The 26,705-nt window shown below is 38.0% G+C and overlaps 1 protein-coding gene and 1 long non-coding RNA gene across 10 annotated transcripts in view; one reads left to right on the top strand and one right to left on the bottom strand.

The window, feature by feature from the left end:
- The window catches only part of STAM (signal transducing adaptor molecule), a 69,469-nt gene that overhangs the window by 22,970 nt on the left and 19,794 nt on the right, over positions 1-26,705 (bottom strand). For all 9 annotated transcript variants that reach the window (XR_014817868.1, XR_014817869.1, XM_084980202.1 and 6 more), the window contains 5 exons: positions 25,993-26,077; positions 8,453-8,528; positions 8,276-8,371; positions 6,156-6,302; positions 884-974 (listed from right to left, as the gene is read on the bottom strand). Coding sequence is in view for 7 of the 9 variants with exons in the window: in XM_021064813.2 (XP_020920472.2) it covers positions 884-974; positions 6,156-6,302; positions 8,276-8,371; positions 8,453-8,528; positions 25,993-26,077 (495 nt within the window). In the remaining 2 variants the exon portion in view is untranslated. The remainder of the gene's footprint in view (positions 1-883; positions 975-6,155; positions 6,303-8,275; positions 8,372-8,452; positions 8,529-25,992; positions 26,078-26,705) is intronic.
- Positions 3,337-11,454, top strand: LOC146399500 (uncharacterized). The gene is made up of 2 exons (XR_014817870.1): positions 3,337-7,012; positions 7,694-11,454. It is a non-coding gene; the product is annotated as an uncharacterized LOC146399500 (long non-coding RNA).

Here is a 26,705-nt window from a genome sequence, read left to right as displayed (position 1 = left end):
GAATGCTAGTCAGATTCATTAATTGCTGAGCCACAAGGAGAACTCCACATCATTATCTTTTTAAAAAATAGAAAAATACAATCAGAACAGCTAATAAACATATAAAAGGGGACTAAAGCTCACTAGTAATCAAGAAAATAAAAATTTAAATAATTAGAGATCATTTCAAACCTATCAGATTCACAAAAATTAAACTCTGACAATGCCAAATGTTGTCAGGAGATTAAAATATTAAGAGCTTTCATATACTGCTGATGAAAAAGGAAATAATACAACTATTTAGCAAAGCTGAAGATGTACCTAACTCCATCAGCCAACAATACCACAAAACAATCCCTCTCTCTCTCTCACACACACAGGAGAATGTGGACAAGGACACTTAATGCAGCATGCTTGTTAAAGTAACAATTAAAAAGAAAATTAGAAAACCCAGATGTCCATTAGTAGGAGTACATATAAATTACAGCATATACTTACTAGTACATGGACTATGACAGAGCAGTTAAAATAAATGAACTTGATTGACATGTCTCATTATAAACAGATCTCAAACATATTGTTGCATGAAAAAAAAGTTGTAGACAACACCTACAGTACACTATTTATATAAAAAAATATTTGTTGGACACCACAAAGTATTTAGTAGTGTTTATGAACACACAGCACAGTCAAAATAATATAGACACAGAGACTGGAAGGAACACATGACGATAGCTGCCTGGGAACAGGAGAGGAAAGAGGAGATGCTAAAGAGGAGAGATGGAGAACAAAGCAGATTCCAGCTTCAGCTGTGAGGTTCTTTTATTTTTAAATACCTCAGGGGAAAAAAATATCAAATAAGAGACCTACTTCTTCCACAATTAGGCAGGTCAAAAAACTGTACCTTTTGCTAAATCTTCTTCTTCTTTCTTGTTAGCCACAGTCCCAGGATCCTTGGCTACCAGAGCTGGGCTTGCTTTCGCTTGTTCTGCAGCCTAACATACAGAAAGGAAGAAGATATTTGAAACTTGTTCTCAAATTTTCCTACCCCCGACTAATCTAATAAGAGCTTGCAAGACCCTTCTCATCAAACTACCACAGACTTCTGAACAGGAAAGAAACCCGAACTGGAGCAGCCAGCACAGGAAGAAGATAAGGGCAATGGGGGCTGACAGCCACATCACTCTCTCCCTCCCAGACTTGTGTGAAGAGCTTAAACTACAAGCAGGCAGTATGCAAACCAGAGGAGATTTAAACATTTTTAGAAATATTTTAAACCAGAAAAAAAGGGTTAAGAATGGGAAAGAAATGACTACTTTAAAAACACATAGTTTTAAATTCTTTTAAACATCTATTCAAGAATTATATTATACTGTTCCTTTCTGGATCAACAGTCAGATGTTACCTTTAAGAACCCAGATGCGTATGTAATATAGATGCTGATGTAATTATACTATTTTGTAAACCAAAATGCTAGTAGTTAATTCTGACAACAGATTATTGTCCATCTTAAATGTATTTTGTAAATAAAATAGTCTACAAGTAAATAAATATGGAATTACAAGCTTCTAAAGCTCAGTTTTTGCGTGGCCATCAAGGCAAATCAGACTCCAGCCTCATTTTTGGTAACTGTTCCACCAGTTACCAAAAACTGCTGGACACACACACACACACACACACACACAGACACCTCTGACACACCTTTCCTTCTACTCACAACGTGCTCTCCCCTCCCGCTCCTTTTACTCCATCCACATTTTTCCCGATGTGGAACTCAGTAGTCAGTGAACAGCTATAACATCACTTTCTCAATGAAACATTTCGAAACCCTGTAATTAAGCATTTCTCTGATAACCCTTTTAAACAAGGTATGATGACACAGGGGATTAAGAATGCGAGCTGTGGAGTCAGGCGACTGTGGTTCAAATCCCATATCCACCACTTCTTTTTTTTTTTTGTCTTTTTGCTATTTCTTGGGCCGCTCCCGCAGCACGTGGAGGTTCCCAGGCTAGGGGTCCAATCGGAGCTGTGGCCACCGGCCTACGCCAGAGCCACAGAAATGCGGGATCCGAGCCGCGTCTGCGACCTACACCACAGCTCACGGCAACGCCGGATCGTTAACCCACTGAGCAAGGGCAGGGACTGAACCCGCAACCTCATGGTTCCTAGTCGGATTCGTTAACCACTGAGCTACGACGGGAACTCCCCATATCCACCACTTCTTAATGCATCAACCTTGGATACATTAGCCTCTCTATGCCTCAAGTTCTTCACCCACAAAATGAGGATCACACTGGCGTCTCCACATCGCAGGCGGTCAAGAAGATTAAATTAACACGGGTAGCTTCCAAAATCAGCTGCAATGAGGGCCACTCGGGGTTTAAAACAAAAAGTAGTATAACACCGCCTCCTGGGATTTATAATGTATAGAGAGGTAATATATGTCATACATATGATAACTACAGCATAAAGGATGCGGCAGTAGGCAATAAATAAACCCAATACTGTTGTGAGGTTTCTACATTTTATGTGAAATGATATACTACTAACTCAAAATACAGGGTGAAAAGTTACAAATGTATACTGTAATTTGCAGAGCAATCAATAACAAAAATTAAATTCTAAAAAATAATCACATTACCACATGTACAGCATTTAGAACACTGCCTGGTACATAGTTACAGGCCATACATCTCAGCTTCTGTTATAATTCTCTGCATACAAGCCTGTCTCCATAACCAGGCTGTAGGCTCCATATACATGCCTAAATATTATAAGCAGTCATAAATGCTTGCTGACTAAACGAAAGGCAAAATATTTAACAGTATAGTAAAATATAGTTCCATATTCCTCACTTAATAAATGTTATAGTGTCAAACAATTGCATGAGGCATTTATTTTTAGAAAAGCTGTTTAGAAAGTCCACTGAATGTAACTTTCATAGCACTCAATCTGACCCATCTCTAGCTGAAATCTTCCTTAAAAAGTGTTTTCATCATCATACATCTCTGAAAATTGAAGGTATGCTTCGTCAGAAGCAACCTTTTTCATTATATAGAATTTTTTTCCCCCACAATTTGGTGAATTTCACAAAGTAGACGTACTCATCTTTTGTGGTCTATGAAGGGAGCTCTACTGGTCAAGAAGGAAGTGCAGAAACGAAGCTATATTAAGCCCTGCATTCCTGAACTGCACTCTTTTCAAAGTTCCTTTCTATCATCAGGTTCCAAGTATAGCAATGATACTTGTCTTATTAACTAGTCAAATATGGTAGCAGTGCCAGCCTGACGTTTACCTCTGTGACAAAAGTCGGTGCTAAGAGAACCATAGCAGCCAGAGTTAGGTGACTCAAACATGACTTTTCTTGATATTTTTCTATTACTTTCTTCTGAACTTGGATGAAAAAATATACTTGAAAAACTCCTATTTTCAGAGGCTTTTGTTAAATACATTAACAAAGCTCTAGTCTGATTAAAAGGCAGTAATGACTTAAGCTACTAAGTGACTTCAAAATTTGGAGGGACTTCAGCAATTGATACCAGATGACAGATTTTCTTCATTAAACACAAAGCTCTTTACAAACATGATTTTCAATGATAAGCTTTTCGGAAACTACTATTAAAAAAATCACCATTCTACTTCATCACAGTTTCTATGCATTTCATATACTTCTTGTGGCTGAAAAACAGCAACAATAACAAAATGAGCTTTCCCATATAGTATCTAGATTAAAAAAAGAAAATTAACTGTTCACTTTACTACTGCTGATCTATGTCCTGAATCTTTAGAAGAGGAGAGTAATCTAACTTCTACGCCAATCAGTAAGTAAAGCTCTCGCCAGTGTTCACTCCACTTGTCCTCTGAAGACTAGTTGGGACAGACACATATCCACTAACCTCTACATCAAACGGAAGGCAGGATGGTGTAGTGGAAGGAACACTGGACTCAGAGTCAGGAGGCCTGTGTCCTAGATCCAGCTCTGTCAACTACTAGCTGTGGCCCTGGGCAAGTCACTTAACCATTCTGGGTGTCAGTATCCTCATCTGTAAAATGAGGGGATTTGATTAGAGGATCCCTAAAGTTGTCCCCAAGACTATCTGAGATCCTAGGTTAACCAAATGAAACTACGTATCAAACAGATCATTAGTTCTTCTTCCTTTTATCGGAACAAGCCTCTCTCTGGACTAAAATTCAGTTTTCACTTGCACTGAAAGCTGTGCTCCAGACCAGTGCTGCTCAAAGCTTAATGCGCTTCAGAATCATCAAGAGAGCTTATTAAAATGGAGATAATGAATCCATTAGTCGGAGCGCCACGATTCCACATGTGAACGAGATGTTACATGCCTAACAAGCTTCCTGGTGATGGAATGATGATGGCCAATGAACCATATTTTAAGTAATTAGCTCTAGAAGAGGTTCTCAGGGCACAGAAAGTGCAATTCCACTGAGCGACTACGCTCTTTGGTTCTCCATAGTGAATCTATCCTTTGGTGATTAAACATTGATTCCACTATAAAGGATATCTTATTACAAGGTATCTCAGATTATTGTGCATGAAATTATTCCTTAATTATACAGATTTAGAAATTATTCTGAGGGTAATATAAACCAGCTTTCAATTATGAACAGATACTTCCCAAAGACATAATTTATCATCGTAAAACAAGTCATAAGCCAAATTTTTTTCAAGTAAGAAGAAAATATCCTTTCCTTTCTTCATCTCCAAAATGTATTTCTGGGTCTTCACCTCTCAAGAGTACTTAGATTCTCTTGGTCATGCCTTGGGAAGAAAGTCTAGGAGAGACTGGATGACTCACTTTATATTCCCTTGAAGCAGTCAAAATCCTGAAACTGAGCCGTCCACAACTAGGAGTTTTCTACTCACGCTTCCACCTCACTCCTATTTCCTACTCCGAACCAGTGGGGAAAGACAGTATGGTAAACTACCACACGTTTCGGCTTACTGAGTTAGGTGGACATCCTAAAGGGATGGTTATGCGGAACAGAGAAAGAAAAAACATATAACCTTTTATTTTTTCCCTCTATGAAATAAATTAGAGGTTGATTTCCTTATGTAATTTTTTTAAAGGCAAGTTAAGTCTTTCAGTCAATCCTATTCACTCGGAGAAAGAACTTATGAATTATGCACAGGTCAGCTCTTAAGGGAAAAGATACATCAGCAATGTGCTTCTCTTCCCAATGACCCCCTTATCTCTCTCTTCCATTTTTAACACAGGTACTCATAAATTTCATGATCAAAAGAACCTCTAAACACATCCTTAAATTATAAGAAATCCTGATTTTTGAGCTGTCATTCTTTGTAGATAAAATTACAGCATTAAGAACATTTAACAAGAGTGTCGGTATTACCTAATAAAGCATTCTGATCTGTCATCATTAACAGCATAGTAAGGAGTTCCCATCATGGCTCAACGGAAACAAATCTGACTAGGATCCATGAGGACACAGGTTCGATCCTGGCCTCACTCAGTGGGTTAAAGATCCAGCGTTGTCATGAGCTGCGGGATAAGTGGCAGGCGCTGCTCGGACCTAGTGTTGCTGTTGCTGTGGCATAGGCCAGCGGCTACAGCACCGATTTGACTCCTAGCCCAGGAAATTCCATGTGCCGCGAGTGTGGCCCTAAAAGACAAAAAAGCGAAAAAAAGGAAAAAAAATTAAGTATATTAAAAAATGTTTAAATTGCAAATGTTAAATGAATTCATTTTGAGAGAAAGAGAAACAGTGAGGAAACGGAATTGAGAACACATTAACATTCCATTATGTTTTTCTAACACCTTTATACACATGATTCTTATCATTTGGAGTTCCTGCTGTGGCAAAGTGGGTTACGAATCTGACTGCACTGGCTCAGGTCACTGCTGAGGCACAGGTTTAGGATCCCCTGCCCAGCAGTGGGTTAAAGGATCTGGCCTTGCTGCAGTTGTAGCATAAGGTCGCAGCTGTGGCTTGGATTCAGTCCCTGGCTGGGGAACTTCCACATGCAGGTGTGGCATTAACCAAAACAACAACAAATTATTATCATTACTATTATCAAAAATTCCTCTGGAGTTGTAAAAACTATGTGTTTTTGGAGGAAAAAAAGAAAAATGCAAATAAACATGTTTACTTTAGAGAAATAAACTGTAGCGCACATACACACAAATTTTATAAAATACCTGAGAGCCAATAGCTGGAAATGTAACTCCTTGTTCCTTCAGGTTCTTAATCATTGCTGATATTAGACTGAGCTGTGGATCATTTTTAAATTCATCTGTCCACTCAACCATAAGAGCTTTTAATTTTTCACACACTTTAGGATGACCCTTAAAAATAAAGGAAAACATTTAATAAGAAAGCACTAATATCCTGGCTAATGATTTAATACAGATAACATAAATATAAAAGTTGTATTATATAGTGTTACAGATCTCTTTTTAATCATAAATTATCCTTAGCTATAGATGATCTATAAGAAAATACAGATGGCTACTAAAAATAAACTAATTTTATTTTCACACTACAAAAAAAAAGAGATACCGTCACATATCTCACATTAAATTAAAACATTAAATATATAATAACATTTTGGAGGTCAGAAAGACAGGACTTTTCATTGTATTTTGCAACTAAGCAAACATTATACTTGAGGATGACAAAGAAAAGTTGTTTTGCTTGGAGTTCCCGTCAAGGCTCAGCAGTTAGCGAACCCAACCAGCATCCATGAGGATGCGGGTTCAATCCCTGGCCTTGCTCAGTGGGTTGGGCATCCAGCATTGCCATGAGCTGTGGTGTGGGTAGAAGGTGCGGCTCTGATCCCTCATTGCTGTGGCTCTGGCTTAGGCCAGCGACTACAGTTCCAACTGGACCCCTAGCCTAGGAACCTCCATGTTCCACGGGTGCAGCCCTAAAAAGACCAAAAAAAAAGTTATTTTGTTTTTTGCAGATCAATAAAAAATAAGTTGGAAAGAAGGAATAAATAGTACAGTTCTTTTACTTCTAATTCCTGACTGTTTTTTGGGGGAGGAGGGGAAGGGTGTGCTTGCAGCATTTACATGTTCCTAGGCCAAGGATCAAACCTGCTCCACAGCACTGACCCGAGCGACAGCAGTGACAATGTTGGAGCCTTGACCAGCTGAGCCACCAGGGAACTCCCCTAATTCCTGACTTTTAATGTGCATGACTATGTTCTTCCCAAGTTACTTCATTATCTGAGGGCTGGCTGGATGTCCACTGCATGTCAATATTCCTAGAAACTTCAATTCTTCAAAATAGTATCTCCCCTTGAGTATAAAATCAATATGTTCACAGTAAGACATGTGGACAATAGAGTTCTTTCTCCTATATGCAACTGTTTGCTTTTCAAAATAGTTTTTCATGTTACTAAATACTGAGTACACATTCTCACTTAAACATTATTTTAGAATCTCTTCATAAATAGGTGTACATTTTGATGCATAGTCAGGACACCAAAAGAATGGTTAATAATTAGTAGAAAATGCCTAAACATAACTGAATAAAGCAGAAAAGGAAAAAATTATCACGTAACCATGTTTTAAAAGAAGTACAGAATTTTAAATTAACTCATTTTTGTACCATTTCCTACTAAAATCTGAGAATCATCCCCCGCTCAAAAACATAAAGCATTTTCCCTTTTAACACTTAAATTTTTCTTGATATGTAATTACCTCCCCCTCCCCCAAAAAAGCGGAGGCAGAAAGAATTACCTTAAGAATGCATGAATTTGTACTGGAAAAACGCACAGGTTAAATTAAATTTTTTAAATTCCTTAAATTGCTGGACTTTAATTTTTTACATATGGTTAAACAGTATAAAATCACAATCTTGTGATAGTTAGGTGCTAGTCTTACTCGTGTCAAGGTAAAAACTCAACATTTCTGAACAGCTCTTTATTGGGAAAGTACCTCTGTGACTAAAAGAAATGATTACAGAAACTATGCCTAAAGTAAACTGCTTTCTCTTAATCAGATAAAGAACTACACATATTTTTTATCAGCAGAAAGGAATGATGAAGAAAAGCAGTTACGGATATTCTAATTTGGCTTGACAAAAACCAACTCTCTAAGTTATGTCAATCTGGAGTCTCTTCAGCAAAACCTAACATGTACTTACACATGGGATAGACATAGCCTAGAAAGAGATATTAAAAAAAAAAAAAAAAAAAAAAAAAAAGCACGGACTAACCCTTTGTGATTTATAATGTGAAAAACTAAACAACAAAAACATACATGGAGAAAGAAGGCAGTCTTAGTTCACTTCTGGAAAGAACGTGCCTTACCTTGTTTAATACGTTGCTTACTTCACTAGCAAAATCTCTTGAACATACTTCTAAGTGAAAAATTTTGCCACAGTTTGATACACATGCTCCTAGAAGCTAAAAGCATAAAATCAGAAGTTAAGAGGGCTCAATTTCGGCAGACAATTTTGCAGTAGATCTGAAAAATGTTTCACTCACAGTCAGAGCCTGCATAGCAACGTGAGGGTCTTTGTGGTTCACCCTCCTCATAACAGAGCGAAGACAATCTTTAGGTCTAAAAAAACAAGAAATGTAACAATTAGTAGTACATTCCACCTTTTTCCCCCCTTAACTATAAAAAGCAAAAGACTGTTACACAAAAAGGAGAATATGGGAAAGAAGTTTACTTTTTTACTAATGACGCAATTTAAAAACTGTACATTCAAAAGTTCCTTTACACTTTTCAAACAAAATTAACAGGCTCTCTTCCTTAGTAATCACAGATTAGGCATTCTGGGCTAATTCTGGGTGGAAAGTTTTGAAAACAAAACGACAGACCAAGATTTCTACTTCCAGTCATGATGGAATAAGTGGAACCAGATTTAAACTCCTGTTGTAAGCTATTAGAAAACTGGAAAAATATATTTAAAACATGTTTGGGACATTAGGCTGCAGGTGGTGCTGAATGATGATGTTTAAGAAGGAAAACAAATTAGATAAACCAGATATTTGCCTCAACTTTCTATCCAGAGGCACTTTCTAGATAATGGAATAGGCCTTCCGCCTAAGGGCAGTTTCTGGATCTCAGGGTAGAGAAGGTGATCCCAAGAAGAGAGAAGAGCCCTCACTGGGTTGAGAGGACAGAATCAGAATCCTCACAGGCTATACGAGCTAGAATTTGCAGGCCACAGAAGGAGCTCTAGGAAAAAAGAGCGCTGGATACCTGCCTAAGGGTCCACTTAGGTTTGGTATGGAAAACAGCACAAGGCTGGGCAGAAAGTGACCGAGAGAGAGCTTTCCATTGAAGGCTTCCCCATGCTCACACCAAAGTGCAGAGCCCCTGCAGCAGGGCATTCAGACCTTGGGAATGGGGCTATGCTAGTCCAAAAGGCTATTCTAAATCCATTCCACAACAGCTTAAAAAACAAGCCATAGAAGGATAAAGTTCATCCAAGTGTAAGTTAACTTCTGACAGAATAAAGTCCAATATTCATTAACAGGAATACAACAAAACCTGGCCGTCAGCAATGTAAGAGTCTTAATAGTAAGCATTCAATCGAAAACTACTGGCTATGACATGAAGCAGCAAAGAGTGAAACATAACTAAGAGAAAAGTCAGTCAAATGGAAATGTACAAATTACATAAGCTATTCTAAGTACGCTCAAGATGTTCATGAAACCATCAACATAACAAAGAAAGAAGTGGTATATATAGAACTCAAAACTTCCAGAAAAGAAAAACATATAAATGAACTAATTACCTAACTAGATGAAATTAATCTGCTGGAAATGGAAGGACATATCTAATAAGGGGTTAATATCCAGAATATTAAAAAAAAAAAAAAGTCCTACATCTTAACAACAAGAAAAAAGAGCAAGCTAACTGAAAAATGGGCAGAGGACTCAAACAGGCATTTCTCCAAAACGGATGTAAAAATGACCCCAAAACACATGAAAAAATGCTCAACATCATTAGGGAAACGCAAAATAAATCATAATGAGATACCACTACACATTAGGATGGTTATTATTTTTAGAAAGAAAGAAAATAGAAAAAAGGAAAATACCAAGCCCTGGGGATGAGGGGAAACTGACATCCTGAGGCATTTTGTTGCTGGTGGTGATGTAAAATGGGGTAACCACCTAGCAAAAGTTTAAGAGTTCCTCAGAATTTTAGACAAAAAGTTACCATATGACCCAGTAATTCCACTCTGATGTATACACCCTCAAGAACTGAAAGCAGGGATTCAAGCAGACATTTGTACACCATGCTCAGAGTAGCATTATTCACAATAGCCATATCGCTATCAATAGATGAAGAGATAAGCAAAATACAGAGGAATATTATTCAGCCTAAAGGAATAAAATTCTGACACATGCTATGACATCAGTGGACCTTGAAAACATACTTGGGGAAAGAAGCCAGACACAAAAGGATAATAAATATTATATGACTACACCTATATGAGGTACTTAAAACAGACAAGTTCATGGAATAGAAGTCACCAGGGACTAAGAGGAGGGGGAAGTGGACAGTGATTATTTCATGTATGAAGAGTTTCCACTCAGGATCATGAAGTTTAGGAAATGGACAGCTGGACACACACATACAAAAGAAAAAACATTATCGAGTGATCTGAACTACAAGAAGCCCTGGAAAAATCGACCAGGAAGAATAATCATTCTAAAATTTTTCTTTAAGAATTGAAAATATAATTACTAAGCACTGCGATAAATAGAAAAAAATCCTTTTTCAATAGAGAAAAATTATAACAAAAAATAGAATTTCTGTTTCTAAGGATGTTTCACTGCCTGTTGGGAAGCTTCCACCTAAAGAGCATGGAGAAAAGAGAAAAAAATAAAAAACCGTATTTATTGAATACCTGTTACATGTCATACATTGAACCTGTGTTTCTGCGGTTCTTATTTTATTAATTTCATATTAAAAGTATCTAACAGCAGCATCATTACACTGCAGAAATAATACACCATAACATTATTATTTAGATGTGGTCTTGTTTGTAACTGGACTCATTTCAGGAGCCTGAATCTGTGATTTCGTGCTAACTGCTGCGGTTGTGAAAAACTATGTTGACAAATACAAAATTATCATTTCAAAGCAATGGCAGAGGCCAAATATAAAAAGGATTACCTGAATACTACATTAAAAAATACTGATCCAAAGACGATTCAGCACCATGAATATGATATTTTAAAAAATAACCCGCAGTACTTGCTTCACCACCAAATTTTAAATACAATTTCTAATGTATTGTCTAATGTATGTCTAATGTATTGCCATTTTCTTTGCTTTTCCTTTTTTTTTTTTTTTTGTCTTTTTAGGACCACATCTGCGGCATATGGAGGCTCCCGGGCTAGGGGTCGGTCGAATCGGAGCTGTAGCCAACGGCCTACACCACAGCCACAATGCCAGATCTGAGCTGTGTCTATGACCTACACCACAGCTCACGGCAACGCCAGCCTCTTAACCCACTGAGCAAGGCCAGGGATCGAACCTGTGTCCTCATGGATACTAGTCAGATTCATTTCCACTGAGCCACAGCAGGGACTCTTTTTTTTTTTTCTTTTTTAAGAAAGAAATCTAAACTGTGACTTTTGGAAAGGGGGAGTGGAGAACAGGGCTTTGAAATGCAACTTTCATTTTTTATTTCACTCATTTCTATACTGTTTAAATGTTTTACCACAATCAATTTTAAAAACCAAGGCAAAGACCTGTCTGGCACTAAAAGTTGGCTTACTGCAGTCATAAAAAGGATAATACCAAACAAACAAACAAAAAACTAGAATGCTACTAAGCCCTGATGAACACTTTATGTATGCCAACACAGCCGTAACTGTTTAGATATAAGCTAAAAGAAATCCCTTCAGAATTGTATACAAAACTGGTGGTATTAAACAAGAGAAGTAACCCACAAAAATCTAGCATTAACTATCTCATTCTGTTTCATGTTATTTTTTTAATTCAGTTTTTCAGTATTTCCACAGGAGAGTAAGTAAAATACAGAAGTGAAACTGAAATATATATTTATACATATATCTGTTTTATTATTAAATTTTGTAATTCAACAAAAGAAATGCTTTAGAAAGATTTAAAAGTTGTAAGTGAATATAAAGTAGGTGTGCTATGGCCACCATGCTCTCAATGACAAATGAAAGCTGACCACAAACACAAGTGTCTGTATCATTTCTCATCCCTACCCTGTTGAGGGTGAGAGGGGTGCTCACTGGACGCAATCCAGGAATAGCAGGCACACAGTGAAATTAGCGAAGGCCAGCTGGAGTCTGGCCACCCCAGCTAAAACCATGCTCATCCAAAAATGATCTTTGTATGCATGGATCTTGAACACAGAGTTCATACTCCAGTACGAAGAAAAAAAAAAAAGTTGGCACTTTCATCTATTTGTGGCTTCTGACATCTTCCTCAAATCCTAGACCAGACAAGAAAACACACTTTTCAGGAACGGACACAGCTGCCTTGGCACAGGTCCGCTCTGATGAACTAGAGTGTTAAAGTCGATTTCATTATTCACAAGCATTACTGCCACCCACCCAGTGCACTGCACTGTGGGCTTCAAGGAAACAGAGCTTTAGGAGGGGCCGTGCCCTGCCGGACCCCCCCTACTGCAGCTCCTCAGCCCTCACACTACCCTCGGCAGGCAGCCTCTATGCCTTCAACACAGCCAAAGCTCAACAACGTCACTGAGCTAAATGTGGAAATCACTCACTACTCTTTGCTGCTGTACAACAATGAGTATTTAGAATAACTGATCTTCATGACGAAGCTCTATTTGTTACCAACTTCTGCATCTTCCACGGAGTTTTTGCTTTCTATGTGGAAAACACTTGTGCTTTCAAAAGATTTATTTCTGAAAATGACATGATAAGGGGGAAAATGCACAGTAAGTAGTGCTGACAGGAGCACAGGATGTGAGGTAAGAGACCAATGGAACTCACAAAGTATTTTGTAAAAATACCTAAGATTAAAAAATGTGCATGTGCGTTGAGAGGAGAGGGTCTCCCAATGGTTTCCATCTTTTGTAAAGAGCAGTCAAATCCTCGGGAGTTCTCTTCACGGCTCAGTGGTTAAGGAACCCAACTAGATCCATGAGGACACGGGTTTGATCCCTGGCCTTGCTCAGCAGGTCAAGGATCGGCGTTGCTGTGAGCTGTGGTGTAGGTCACAGATACAACTCCAATCTGGTGTTGCAGTGGCTGCGGTGTAGGCCAGCAGCTGCAGCTCCAATCTGACCCCTAGCCTGGGAACATCCATGTGCTGTGGGTACAGACTGGAGAAAAAAAAAAAAAAAAAGATGGAGGGAGGTCAAGGATATGGACCAGAACAGGGGAAGGAGAACTCCCACCTTTCCCAGTTTTCCCACCCCAGAACTCTTTCTCTGAACTCACCACATGATCAACGACCACAGCACAAATCTCACCACTGTAAAATACCCTGGAACAGGTCTGTTTCCTGGGGTTTGTTTCCAAAGTCAGGGTGTATGGCAAAAATGGCAAGTAATCAATCTTCCCTGATTAGGGAGTTTCAGTTGGAGAACAGACTCTGACATCTGTTAAACATGTGCAACATGGGCAAGTTTGTCTCAACTAGTAAGCAAAACTGCTCCCTGGAGCACCAGCTGAAGAAGAGGGCCTGTATACAGATGACATGTATACTCTGAGCAAGAGCTGCACTCAGGGCAGTGAGATACTCATCCTCTGTAAGAGAAATGGGAGCTGTGGCTGTGAGACCCCACATGGAGCTCACTGAATGGACAGTAGAACAAGTTTTGAAGAAAAAGAAAAAAGAAAATTGAGGGGGCCGCAATGAGTTAAACATGCATACAATGCAGCTCAGATCTATAGTAAGAGGATGGAGGAAAATTAAAGCTAATTCTGTAATTCTCTTTTAAGAAAATAGTGAAATTTCAAATCTCTCTGAATAGCCTTGAGTACATTTCCCAAACTGTCACCACTATTTACTATCTACTTACTGTTGTGGTAAATTTAGGACAGGTAAATAGCCCAACATTGGTCTCTAGTCACTGCTTAGTGAGAAAGCCTTAACACATAAGGAGAAAGCCAAAACTATTTAATAATTTTGTTGGACTAAAGGAGTCAAGATTTGGGAGATTTTATGCTTTATTAAACTTTTTTAAAGTCACTTATTTCAAATATGTCTCACCTTGATATCGAATTTGAAAAGTACTCCATTCTATAAAAATAATAGGTGGAGTTCCCGTCGTGGCGCAGTGGTTAACGAATCCGACTAGGAACCATGAGGTTGCGGGTTCGGTCCCTGCCCTTGCTCAGTGGGTTAACGATCCGGCGTTGCCGTGAGCTGTGGTGTAGGTCGCAGACGCGGCTCGGATCCCGCGTTGCTGTGGCTCTGGCGTAGGCCGGTGGCTACAGCTCCGATTCAACCCCTAGCCTGGGAACCTCCATATGCCGCGGGAGCGGCCCAAGAAATAGCAACAACAACAACAACAACAACAACAACAACAACAACAACAACCAAAAAGATAAAAGACAAAAGACAAAAAAAATAAAAAATAAAAAAATAAAATAATAGGTAAAACTGTGATAAGGAGAGTTTATATGCTTGAGGAAATTATGACCACGGAAAAGGCAGTGAATTTATATTCTAATTATTGCCTCTATGACTATATCAATGATCTTAGATCAATCAACTTTTCAAAATGAAGACAGCATCTCTTCATTATCCCCCTCATGGGGCCTGACAGAACAATAGGACATTTTCCTTAGAGTATCACAAATATAAAGGAAAAACAGTTTTTTTTAAAGTAACAGTAATAATACATAGCACAGTTAATGAAATGTTCTTGCATAATAAACCTCTCGTCACCTAAGAGGCGGGACTGAAAAGGTACAAAGATACTAGCGGTATTTTTCTAAGCGGGGGCAGAAAAAGCCTTGCAGGGTAAGTCTACCTGGTGTATTATATCTCTGGTCCCTGCCTAATCAAGGTTGGTAGTAACTCGCTGTCATTGTGACAACCAAAACCATCCCTAACAGAGCAACACCACGGGGCTGAGAATCACTGCTAGACAAAAGCAGCACTGTGATTTGGTAGAAAAAGATCTGAGCCTTGACAGACCTCATCTCTGAAAGGGGACTCTCATGCTTCCCATTCACGCTGTTACTACAATACTCCCAGAATCGTGCCAGGGACATAGAGACACTCAACAATGTTAGTTCTAGAAAGCACAAACACATCCTATTCTCTACTGAGTTGCTTTTACAACTTTGGCTTTCAAAACTATTATATTAAAGGGGTTTAAACTTTACATTTACATTTTCATTCTACATGCCATAATAAAAAGTGCTTTGCAACAACTTATAAGTCAAGGTCATGGGTATAACTATATCGTTGCGGGGGCGCATAACTTCCAGAAGTCTGAGTACCTAGCAGGCACACTCTAAAAGACATGGGAATGCAAATCTTTGCTGAACAAAGTTAAAAAAAATTTTAATTAACAGATAATATAAACCCTTCTTGCATACCAAGGTGAGTCTAATTTAGAAGAAGGCTTTCAAAAGTATAAAGGCACAACATTAACTGTAAAAAGAACTTTAACATAAAATAGGAAATAAATCAGAATTGAAATGAGTAATAACTATATACTCAATGGTATGTTCAAAACACATATTTGGGAGTTCCCTTAGGGACTCAGTAGTTAACGAACCCGACTAGGATCCATGAGGATGCAGGTTCGATCCCTGGCCTCGCTCAGTAGGTTAAGGATCTGGCATTGCTGTGAGCTGTGGTGTAGGTCACAGACACGGCTTGGATCCCACGTTGCTGTGGCTGTGGTGCAGGCCGGCAGCTGCAGCTCCGATTGGAACCCTAGCCTGGGAACTTCCATATTCCATGGGTGTGGCTCTAAAAAAGAAAAAAAAAATGCATATTCGATTGGTAATATACATTACATAACGTACAGTCCACACAATGCAAGGAGGGGGATGGGCAAAACAGTGAATACAAATATCAAATTTGCAATTTTGAACTTGTTAGGTAGATATTTCTCATGAGATGATCATTGGAACGAGAATATAGTATACAAACTGCTATCTGGCTCTGTGAAGAAAAAATTCATGTCCCCAAAGGACCTCATCAGAAAAGGAGGTAAATAAACTTCTACATACAAAATACTGAGGATTAATGAAAGTGCAGACAGTAGTCACCGAATGCTTTAATTCAGTATGGGGATTTTTTTTTTTTACTCTTTTTGATCAAACCTGAGTCCTCATGGATACTAGTCAGATTCATTTTCACTGAGCCACGACAGGAACTCCCCCTCAGTATGATGATATTTGAGTTCCACAGATCATGTAATACTGGAGTGTAGTTCAGTTAAATAAAACAATTATGTAACATAATGTATGGAAGACAAAAATCACTAAAAAATTAGTGAAAATAGCATGTCGATTTCAACTTTCAAACAATGCTGCTTTTATACACAGTTAAGCACTCAGCACAGAAAAGTGGAAAAATATATATAAAACTAGAAGTAAAGAAAACCAGACTTCCAAGTTCACCTCTACTACTTTTGGACAAGTCACATTAAAATCTCAGGGCTTTAGAAGTTCCTGTCGTGGTTCAGCAGTAGTGAACCCAACTAGTATCCATGAGGATGCGGGCTTGATCCCTGGCCTTGCTCAGTGGGTTAAGAATCCAGGGTTCCCATGAGCTGTGGTGTAGGTCACAGACACGGCTCAGATCCCACAGTGTTGCTGTGGCTCTGGTGTAGGCGGGCAGCTGCAGCTCTGATCCGACCCCTAGCCTGAAAACTTCCATATGCCATGGGAACAGCCCTAAAAAAAAAAAATCTCAGGGTTTTAGTTTCCTCATCTATGAAACAACCTCTAGATCACTAGGATTCTATAGGTCCTGTTCTATAAAATACAGTTTTAAAAATCATAGTAAAACTATTGCATTTGGAGTAGATAAGCAATGAGATCCTTCTGTATAGCACAGGGAACTATATCCAGTCACTTATAAATGGAACATGATAGAGGATAATGTAAGAAAAAGAATATGTGTATATGTGTGTGTGTGTGTGTGTGTGTGTGTGTGTGTGTGAGAGAGAGAGAGAGAGAGACTGGGTCACTTTGCTGTACAGAAGAAAACTGACAGAATACTATAAACCACTATAGTGGAAAAAAGAAAAATTATTAAATAAAAAAAATAAAAATCATAGTAAAAAACAGGGAGTTCCCTGGTGGCTCAGTGGGTTAAGGATCTGGTATTGTCACTGCTGTGACTTGGGTCACTGCTATGACACAGGTTCCATCCCTGGCCCAGAAACTCCTGCAAGCTGTGGACACAGGGGAAAAAAAAATGTAAACCATAACAAAATGCCAAAGTAAAATCATTGTCTAGGGCAAGTAAAGATGGAAAAATCACACCTAATCAGATCCCAAACTCTACTGTCTAGTCAAGGACTTAGCGCCTATGACTATCCTATCCCTACTTTCTCCTGAATCATCATCTCGATTTCCTCCTTAGAATGGATCACTCTCTCCCGGATACAGCTGCAGCTCCGATTCTACCTTGGAAAAGAGAAAACCCCCATCAAACAACCAGTTAAAGCAAGACTTCACTTAAATAGTGACTAAAACAAGACACTTTATAAAAAACTTCATCAAAAATGTACGAGGTTTATAAGAGGAAAACTTTAAAAATGTACTAAAGGATATAAACAGAAAGACTGGCTACATACTTGGTAGAAAAATTTTTATATCAAAAACATAATGTAGGAGTTCCCGTCGTGGCGCAGCGGAAACAAATTCGACTAGGAACCATGAGGTTGTGGGTGCGATCCCTGGCCTCAATCAGTGGGTTAAGGATCCGGCATTGCCATAAGCTGTGGTGTAGGTCACAGACATAGCTCGGATCTGGTGTTGCTGTGGCTGTGGTGTAGACCTGCAGCTGTAGCTCCGATTAGACCCTTAGCCTGGGAGCCTCCATATGCCGTGGGTGCGGCCCTGAAAAGACAAGAGACAAAAAAAAAAAAGGTAATGTAGTAATTTAAAAATAGGCCCATTTAAAAAGAAATCATTTTGTTTTTAAACTAATAGAGCCAATTTCAAAGTTTATCTGCTGACAGCAGGGAAGAATAAGAGTATCTAGAAAAACTGCGGGAGAAAAAAAAAGAAAACCAACCCTGCCACATACTATAATGTATTATAAGGCTTTAATAATTAAAACCACATGGTAGAGCACATGAATAGATATACAGCAATGGGACAAAAAGGAAAATTCAAAAAAGAGGTCCAAATACATTTGGTAATGTAGTATATAAAGGTAGAATTTCAAATCCGAAAGGACAAAGAAAGACTATTCAGTAAATGCTGTCAGAATTTTGAGGGAGCCAAACAGAACAGTACAAAGTTAGAGCCATACCTCACACTACGCAACAGGATAAATTCCTAACAGATCAAAGACCTAAATGTAAAAAAATGAAATCGCAAGGGACTTTGGAAGACTGGTGGTTTCTTACAAAGCTCAACATAGTTTTATCACACGATCCAGCAACCACACTCCTATGTTTTTACCCAAATGCGTTAAAAACTTATGTCCATGCACACACACACACACACACACACACAAACATGTTTGACAGCGGCTTTATTCACAATCATCAACAACTAGAAGCAATGAAGACATCCTTCAATTGGTGAATGTATAAACAAGCTATAGTACATCCATACCATGAAATATTCAGAAATAAAAAGAAATGAGCTATCAAGCCATGAAAAGACATAGATGACACTTAAATGCATTTTGCTAAGTAAAAGAAGCCAGTGTGAAAGTGCTACATACCACATACTGAATAACGTTTTGAAAAGGCAAAATTTTAGAAATAGTTTAAAAAAAAAAAAAAAAGAGTGGTTATCAAAGGCTCAGAAAGAGGAAGGAGAGGAATGAACAGTAGAACAACAGGACATTTTAAAGACAGTGAAACTAGTCTGTGTGATACTGTAATAACAGATACATGTCATTATGGACTTGTCAAAAATCAATAAAACTTTACAGCACCCAGTGAGCCTTAGTTATAATGTAAACCACAGACTATTTAATAATAATGTATCAATATTGATTTGTTATTTATAACATACACCACATTAATGACCTCTGCTTTCAACTCTTTGCTTCTTCTCAACTTTAAAATCATAGTATAGATGTTATTACCCCCTCATACCAGTCCCTCCCTGAACAATCTAAGTGGGTCTCCCCTTTTATTCTCCACTAAGCACTCTGCTCACTGTCTTCTTGGTCCATTATTTACTTACTTCTATCTTCTACTCGGTAAATTGTTACCATAGCTGAGGACAAAGGCTGTGCTTGCTTTATTCACCACTGTAAAGCTAAAGCATGACACCCAGGCAGTACTTACTGTTTGTCAAAGGAAAGAAAAAACGATGGATACAGAAAGTATGAAATCAATGGAAGTAATTCTGTGATATTAAGAAAGTGAAAGATACCTTGAAAACAAGACCACGCTTTACCAAAAAAAGCTTTTAATGTTATTCCTGCTGGTAATCCTCCCCTCGTATAAATTACACTTAAAACCCTAAAAATGAATCAGATTCTCATTTGTAAACTAGAAAAACTCAAGGGTACCTAGAGCTGTTGTGATGATTAAATAAAATAAGGCATTTAAACAAGAACCGGCAGATAATAAGCTGTCAATAAATGTTGGCTATTATTCATAAAAAAACACTAAAGATTTTAAAACCTAAGGCCAGTAAATTGAGGACTGATTATTACAAAATATAGGGAAGAAATCTGTTTCTCAACCTGATGCTGCCCTTCCAACCTGAAGACATCTAAGCCCCAGACTACTTTTCCCTTAAAAGAAATCAGGAAATATTCTATCAACCTCCAGGTGAAGATCAGAAACAGTCAAAGCCCAGGTCCAGGATAAGACAATATAAAGCCAATGAAAACGAATTTTAACAAATTCTTTCCCAAAAGCTTCTATTTATATTTTTCACAAAACGTCAGTAATGACTATCATTTTATCCTTCTAAGTCTATCTAAATAAAAGACTTAATAGACCCCTCAGCCACGTAAAGAAAAAAGTTCATCATGTTTTACACGCTCAGTCAACTATATTTTTGTCAAAAGCTAAGCAAAGAAAGTTAAGCTATAAATAGCACAAATTAATCTGGATGTCAAATACAGAATTTTAACTTTTTATTGTGAATAATCAACACCTACCCTCACATCTATCTTCTACAAACAAATCAATCAAAACTAATAGACAAAAGCTATTTATATGTGACAACAAGTTAAAGAAAACTGCTACTATTATTCTGAAAGTTCTCTTGATTCTGAACAAACAGACGTTTTCAGTCCATCACATGACCTCACTGGCTAAGCATTTTTCAGTACTTACTCAGACACTGGAACGGCACACTAAAGATCATGTGAATATCTTAGGAAGTTAGAAAAAAAATTTGAGAGTGTTTTTGAAAGTTTTAGGTCCAGCATATTTAAACATTTCAGGCTGTTAGGACATACTAAAGAATAAAGTAACTACAAATGTAGAAGAGCATATGTGACATACTTATTGTCTATTAATGCGGGGAAAATACACTTGTGTTTGTGTTGAGAAACAATGGAAAGAAACAACAGTGGTTATCTATAGAGGATGGGGAAGGAAACAGGGATTGGAGTTACACTTGTCAACGTCCATCCTTTAAACTGTTTTAATGTTTGAGGCATGTTAAGTATGCATTTATTTTTGAAGAAAGTACGTATTTCATATAACCGTAAGTATTTCTTTAAAACAATGAACAAACACACACATATGTGTGGTTCAAAGAACACATCAGTAAGATTTTCTCAAAGAGGAAGAATTAAGCAGGGTTTTTTGAAATATCACTGGAACCATGTTTCTGGGTCACAGTTCTCTGACTAAATGAAATTTCGCAATAATTGGCTCTTTATTTCCTCCTTAAAACTTGAGAATATTTTCCAACCACGGCTCTAAAACAGGTAACTCAAAAAAAAAAAAATATTTTAAGGGCCAAACAGATTTTTAAATATTATTTTCTTAAGGAAGAAAGACTTTAATGTAAGTTATTTATTTAATTTATGCAGTAAATTCTATAATGTTGCTGGTTACAAATCATTTTGATTAAAAAACAACAAATCTTACTCAAACAGAAACGCTTTTCCTAGTTTCCTCCACCATGCCTGAATCCATCCTCTTAAACAGACCTGTACGTTTTATAAAATTATAGATTAACACCACGTGCCAATGCTTTTTAAAAAATCCAGACAGTTGCCTAGCATACAAACAACCTCACCAATTACATGCAAACCATAAATTCCTACCTCAACGCGTCCTATCTACATTTGTCTCAGGAATATTCATCTCCCCTTTTCCCTCTCACATCAATCACATCTCAATCTTTCAACACCGCACTGACAACCTACAACACTGTTGAATATTCTTATGCTACCATCAACAACCCATATGCAAACGTATGTATTCTTAGACAGCATAAGCCAGATCTCCATAAGTTTTCCATATAACTAATTATAAAGTGATTTAAAAGATTAACAACAAACTCTAAGTGGCTACCCATTCTGGTGAAGGCAGGGGGTGAGGTGGTCAGTTGTTTAATAGGCTGAGTTCAGTTGGGGATGACGAAAAGATCGGGAGATGGAGTGTGGTAAAGCTCCCAAAACAATGTGAAGGTAGTGCAGGCCACAAACTGTACACTTAAAATCAGATAAAGAGGTAAATTTTATGCCTTATTTACTTTGCCACAATATAAATAAACTACCTATTAAGAACCCCATTATAAGTAGCCCTTACTTTAATGTTCACCTGAGAAGAACATTAATAACTTTTTATTACTAAATTGGTCTGCAAATCTATAACCCAATTCTGTAATACTCATCCTTAGGCATGGAGGCACAATGCTTACAGGGCTCACAATTTTAGGGGCCCACAAAAATGTTTATATTTCTTTTAAAATAAGAAAAAGATGGACTTTTAGATCAAAGAAAATGTTTTCCCTGCATGATAATACAGTTGTATTTATAAAAATGCAGTCATAAAATATTTGTATTATTTTTCTATGGAGAAAGGGACCCAGGAAGAGAAAAGTGCTAAGGGCCCAGGAATGTCAAAATCTGGCCCTGAAGCCTATCACTCCCTACTGGGAAATTATCAAAGCACAGTAAGAAAGTGAAAATACAACTGGATATGTATGTAAAACGTTATTGTTAAAGAGCAACCATACACATGAGCATATTGTGTGGGTTTGAATTTTTTTTAAACTCCAGTAATACTAGACTTGTATCTCAAGAGCTCTCAGGTTAAGGATCCAGCGCTGTCACTGCAGGGGTTTGGGTTGCTGCTATGGTGTGGGTTTGATTCCTGGCCAAGGAATGTCCACATGCCATGCATGCAGCCAAAAAAAGAAAAAAAAAAAAAAATAAGGTATCTCAATTATTACACAATTCTTTTCAAGCAATTCTTTATTGACAAGAGCTATAGAGAGACATCACATTTACAAAGATAAACAAATAAATGCTTGGACATTAATGAGAATACAAAGGAACTAGAGAGCAAGAGGTATTAAGAAAGAAAAAACAAATGAAAGAAAAGGAAAAGAAGGAAAGAGGGAAAGAAAAAATATTAATTAAAAACAAATAGAATCACCTCTCATTATATAAATCAGCAAAGCTGAACACGCTTCCTAAATAAATTCAGATTTAGCACAATGTCAGTTAAACTCTCCAAAGGATGACAAAAAATTAAGGGAAATGCTGAGGAAGAGAATGTCGCCTAAAGTAAACTTGAAAAAAAATTTTAAACAAGCATCTATCTAAACCTATTTATACTAGATAATAAAAAAAAACAAATAGGAAATAATTGTTTAGAGCTACAGACTAGCCTATTTTAAATATATACATGGATAGACCCTTGAGAGTATTATGCTAGGTGAAGTAAGTCAGAGAAACACAAATGCTGTATGATCTCAGTGATACGTGGAATCTAAAATCAAACTCATAGAAACATAGAGCAGACTGGTAGTTGCCAAGGGGGCGGCAGGGGAGGAGGATGGCGGCAAAATGAATAAAAAGGATCAAAAGGCACAAACTTCCAAATATAAGTAAGTTCTACGGGTGTAATGAACAGCATGGAGAGTAGAGTTACAATACTTTACTGTCTGAAAGTTGCTAAGAGAATAGATCTTAAGAGTTCTCACCACAAGAAAAAAACAGGAAAAAAAAACCATTATTATTTCTAGCATAATGTTAACATGAAGAAAAACAAATCAACCTCTTTATCTTCATAATACTTCCTATAGGATTTTTAGTGGGTTACAAAATTTGTTTTTTAACTAGAAAACTTTAGAGTATTTATTGCAACGAAAGGGAGTTCGTCTTTTATTTCAAGCAACTAACCAAATTATTACAAAAAAAAGTATCTAGAAAATGAAGAATACCACACTAAAGATAAAAAGAAAACTGGTGGAGTGAAGAGAGAGAGGAGGGACTTGGCAACTGGAATGCTAGATAAAAGGTTTATCTCCAGAATACATGGGGATGGAGCTACGTTGATTCCTCAACAGACAAACGGTCACAAGATATCACTTTAATCAAAAAGAAGCAGAGGTACACCCATTTCACCAGATACTATTATAAACACCTTACATATATTAACTAATCTCATACTCACAACAAGCCATCTACAAAGAAGATACTATTTTTGTTCTTATGCAACAAACTAGGGAAGTGACTTAGTATTTCCCCAAGGTGAGGCAGCTACAATATGGTCAGAGCTAGGATCTGACCAGTCTCACTGCAGAGTTCGTGCTCTCAACCACTAAGCTATTTGCTTTCCTCTGCGCAACAGGAATCACAGACCTTTCATCCTACAAATCTAAGTCTACCAGGTATATAAGTTACTATTATGCAAGACAAAACACAAATAAGAATAGTTTTGATAGAATGCTCTGAGGATTCAGATTTTTAGTAATGATTTTCAGTAAAGGGGATTAAGAAAAGGCTTAGCAGAAGAAATAATATCCATAGTGGGTCTGGAAGACATAAGACACAGAGATAGGAAATGGAGGAAGAGAATATCCCACAATGAAAGAACGAAATGACCAAAAGCATTAAAATAAGGCAGAAAAGCAATGACAACTCAAATATTTGAATTTAAAAGAATGGTATATACAAAAGTAGTAAATGAAATACACAATTCAGAGGCCTAAGGAGGTTATTAGACCTAACTCAGCATGGAAGCTAAGGGAGTAACATGGTCAGAGTTGTTACATGGCAACTGGCTCTGAGAACTGGACAGAAGGAGTTCCTTTGTGGCGCAGTGGATTAAGGATCTGGTGGTGTCACTGCAGCAGCTGCTGTAGCATACTTTGATCCCTGACCTGGGAACTTCCACATGCTGTGGGCACAGCCAGAAAAAAAAAAAAAAAAAAAAAAAAAAGGACTGGACAGACAAGAGATGGAAATAGAAGGAAATCCCAGAAGTGTAATTCACCGGGTCCAAGCATGGTGAAGGATGTTACAAGTGGGAACAAAAGAATCAGAGAGAAAAAGGAATAGATACATGCACACAGCAGCTACTCTAACTTAAGTTAAAGAACTAACCAGGCTGGACAGAACAAGACTGAGTATAATACAAGTTAACGACAAGGGAGTTGGATGAGGCCACATTTAGAGACCACATTTTTGGCAACCTGCCAGAGGAGCACATTAACGGCCTAGAAAGGGTGAGAGTGAAGGGGTAGAAAGGCCAGAAAGGCAAGGCACCCTGCCTGGTTTGACCATGTTCAATAACTTAACTAAGGAGCCTCTATGCCAATCAACATTATGAGAGCTGTCACAGAGGCAAACAGACAGAATTTATAAAAAACTAAATGGGAGGTGAGCTTAAAGTTCCAAATGTGAATGAAACAATCAACTTGTTATTAAAAGGGGTAGGGAACAAAGAAGGGAAGGTGGGCTTAAAGCCCAAAGAGTCATGAGTTCAGGTTTCTAGATGGTGAGATGGAGGCTTATACAGTATGTGATCAGAAACAAGGCAGCATCCCGGGACCAGTGCTTGGGCAGAGGATCAGAGCTGCAAATACAGACGTCACATAAGGACACCCGGAAGCTTGAGATTTCAAAAGAAAAAGTACTGGGGGACAAACAGATCATAGAAAGTTTAAGTAACTATCTATATTGAGAAGGGAAGGAAGAAGAGCCAGTAAAGAGACCCTCAGAGGGTTAGGAGTACCGCCAGCGGAGTCCAGGGTCATACAGCAGCGCTTCCTGAGGTCTTTACAGGGAAGTACGGAAAGAAGACACTATCTCTATGGCACAAAGGAGTAAATGTAGTTACTGATGACTAAGACATCATCAGTGCAGGAATTAAGGAAACCTTCATCAGTCTATCAGTTAATCCTCTAGGTACGCTGTTAAGAAGGCCCTGTGTCACCGAAAAAATTCTGTATGCCAAAAAGTTTACAATGCTATTTCCCTAAAACTGCCTCTCTTTCAAAAGTCACTGATTAGGGAGTTCCCTGGTGGCTCAGTGGGTTAAGGATCCAGAATTGTCACTGCTATGGTGCAGGTTCGATCTCTGGCCCAAAAGTCACTGATGAGTTGGGTAGAATGGGCAGATGCACCGAAGAAGAAAAGAACAAAGAAATAATCCCAAAACTTGGTAACTGAGAAGTCACTGATGACTTTAAAAATCAAAATCCGTGGGAAAAGCTAGATTTCAGGAGGCAAATATGGACAAGGGTGAAGAACTGAAGTAGCAACACTGTCACCAGTCTTGGTAGCCCCTGACTAGTTACAAGGAGTAATCTAAATGGCATGATTCCCCCAGTCTCGCTAGTGAAAATGTCCTCTCTCTAAACCAACTGTGACTGTAATATGCTTTACCTTCTAACTCTTGTTTTATTCATGGTAATAAAGAGGAAGAGTAAGTAAAAATCCTTTGAAACTTTGCAACACTCACCCAGTGCGAGACTGACCAACTTTATCACAAATGTCCAAAATAAGGCCCCAATCTTCAGCAGTATTCATCTCACTGGTTGCTTTCTCTGTATAATAGAAAAAGAAATCACAGAAATATTATTTTTAAAAATCTTTAAGCGGTAAATGATCACATTCAAATTACCAAATCTAGTATAATTAAGTATCCACAGATCATAATAGTCGTCAGCATCTGCTTAATGATTTTTTTTGGGGGGTGGGGGCACACCTGTGGATATGGAAGTTCCAGGGCTAGGGATCAAATTCGAGCTGCAGCTGCCAGCCTACACCACAGCCACAGTCACGCCAGACCCGAGCCATGTCTGCAGCCTACACCACAGCACACGGCAACACTGGATCCATAAACCACTGAGCAAGGCCAGGGATCGAACACACATCCTCATGGATATTAGTCAGGTTCTTAACCTGCTGAGCCACAACAGGAACTCACTGACTTCCAAATTAATGAAATAGTTAAGTCCATCTTTAAAAGGAGGTGGGGCACCTTTATTACCTATTGCAATTATTTTCCCCATTTATACCTCATTTGCTTGCTACTTAACATAAGAAAAAATAGGTCTCTGATTTGTTCTAAGAATACACACACACACACACACGCATGCACACAGTTCTATCCTTTTAGCACACAGAAAGACTAAAATAAGAAATATCTTCATTATCATATAACTCTCAGCT

Source organism: Sus scrofa, chromosome 10 (assembly GCF_054392235.1).
Source record: "Sus scrofa isolate SSC_HxYL_T2T_F1_AM1 chromosome 10, Sscrofa_HxYL_maternal_Yorkshire_Landrace_v2.0, whole genome shotgun sequence".
Taxonomy (NCBI): domain Eukaryota; kingdom Metazoa; phylum Chordata; class Mammalia; order Artiodactyla; family Suidae; genus Sus; species Sus scrofa.
Note: the sequence above shows the minus strand (reverse complement) of the source record. Positions and strands in the feature narration are given on the sequence as shown.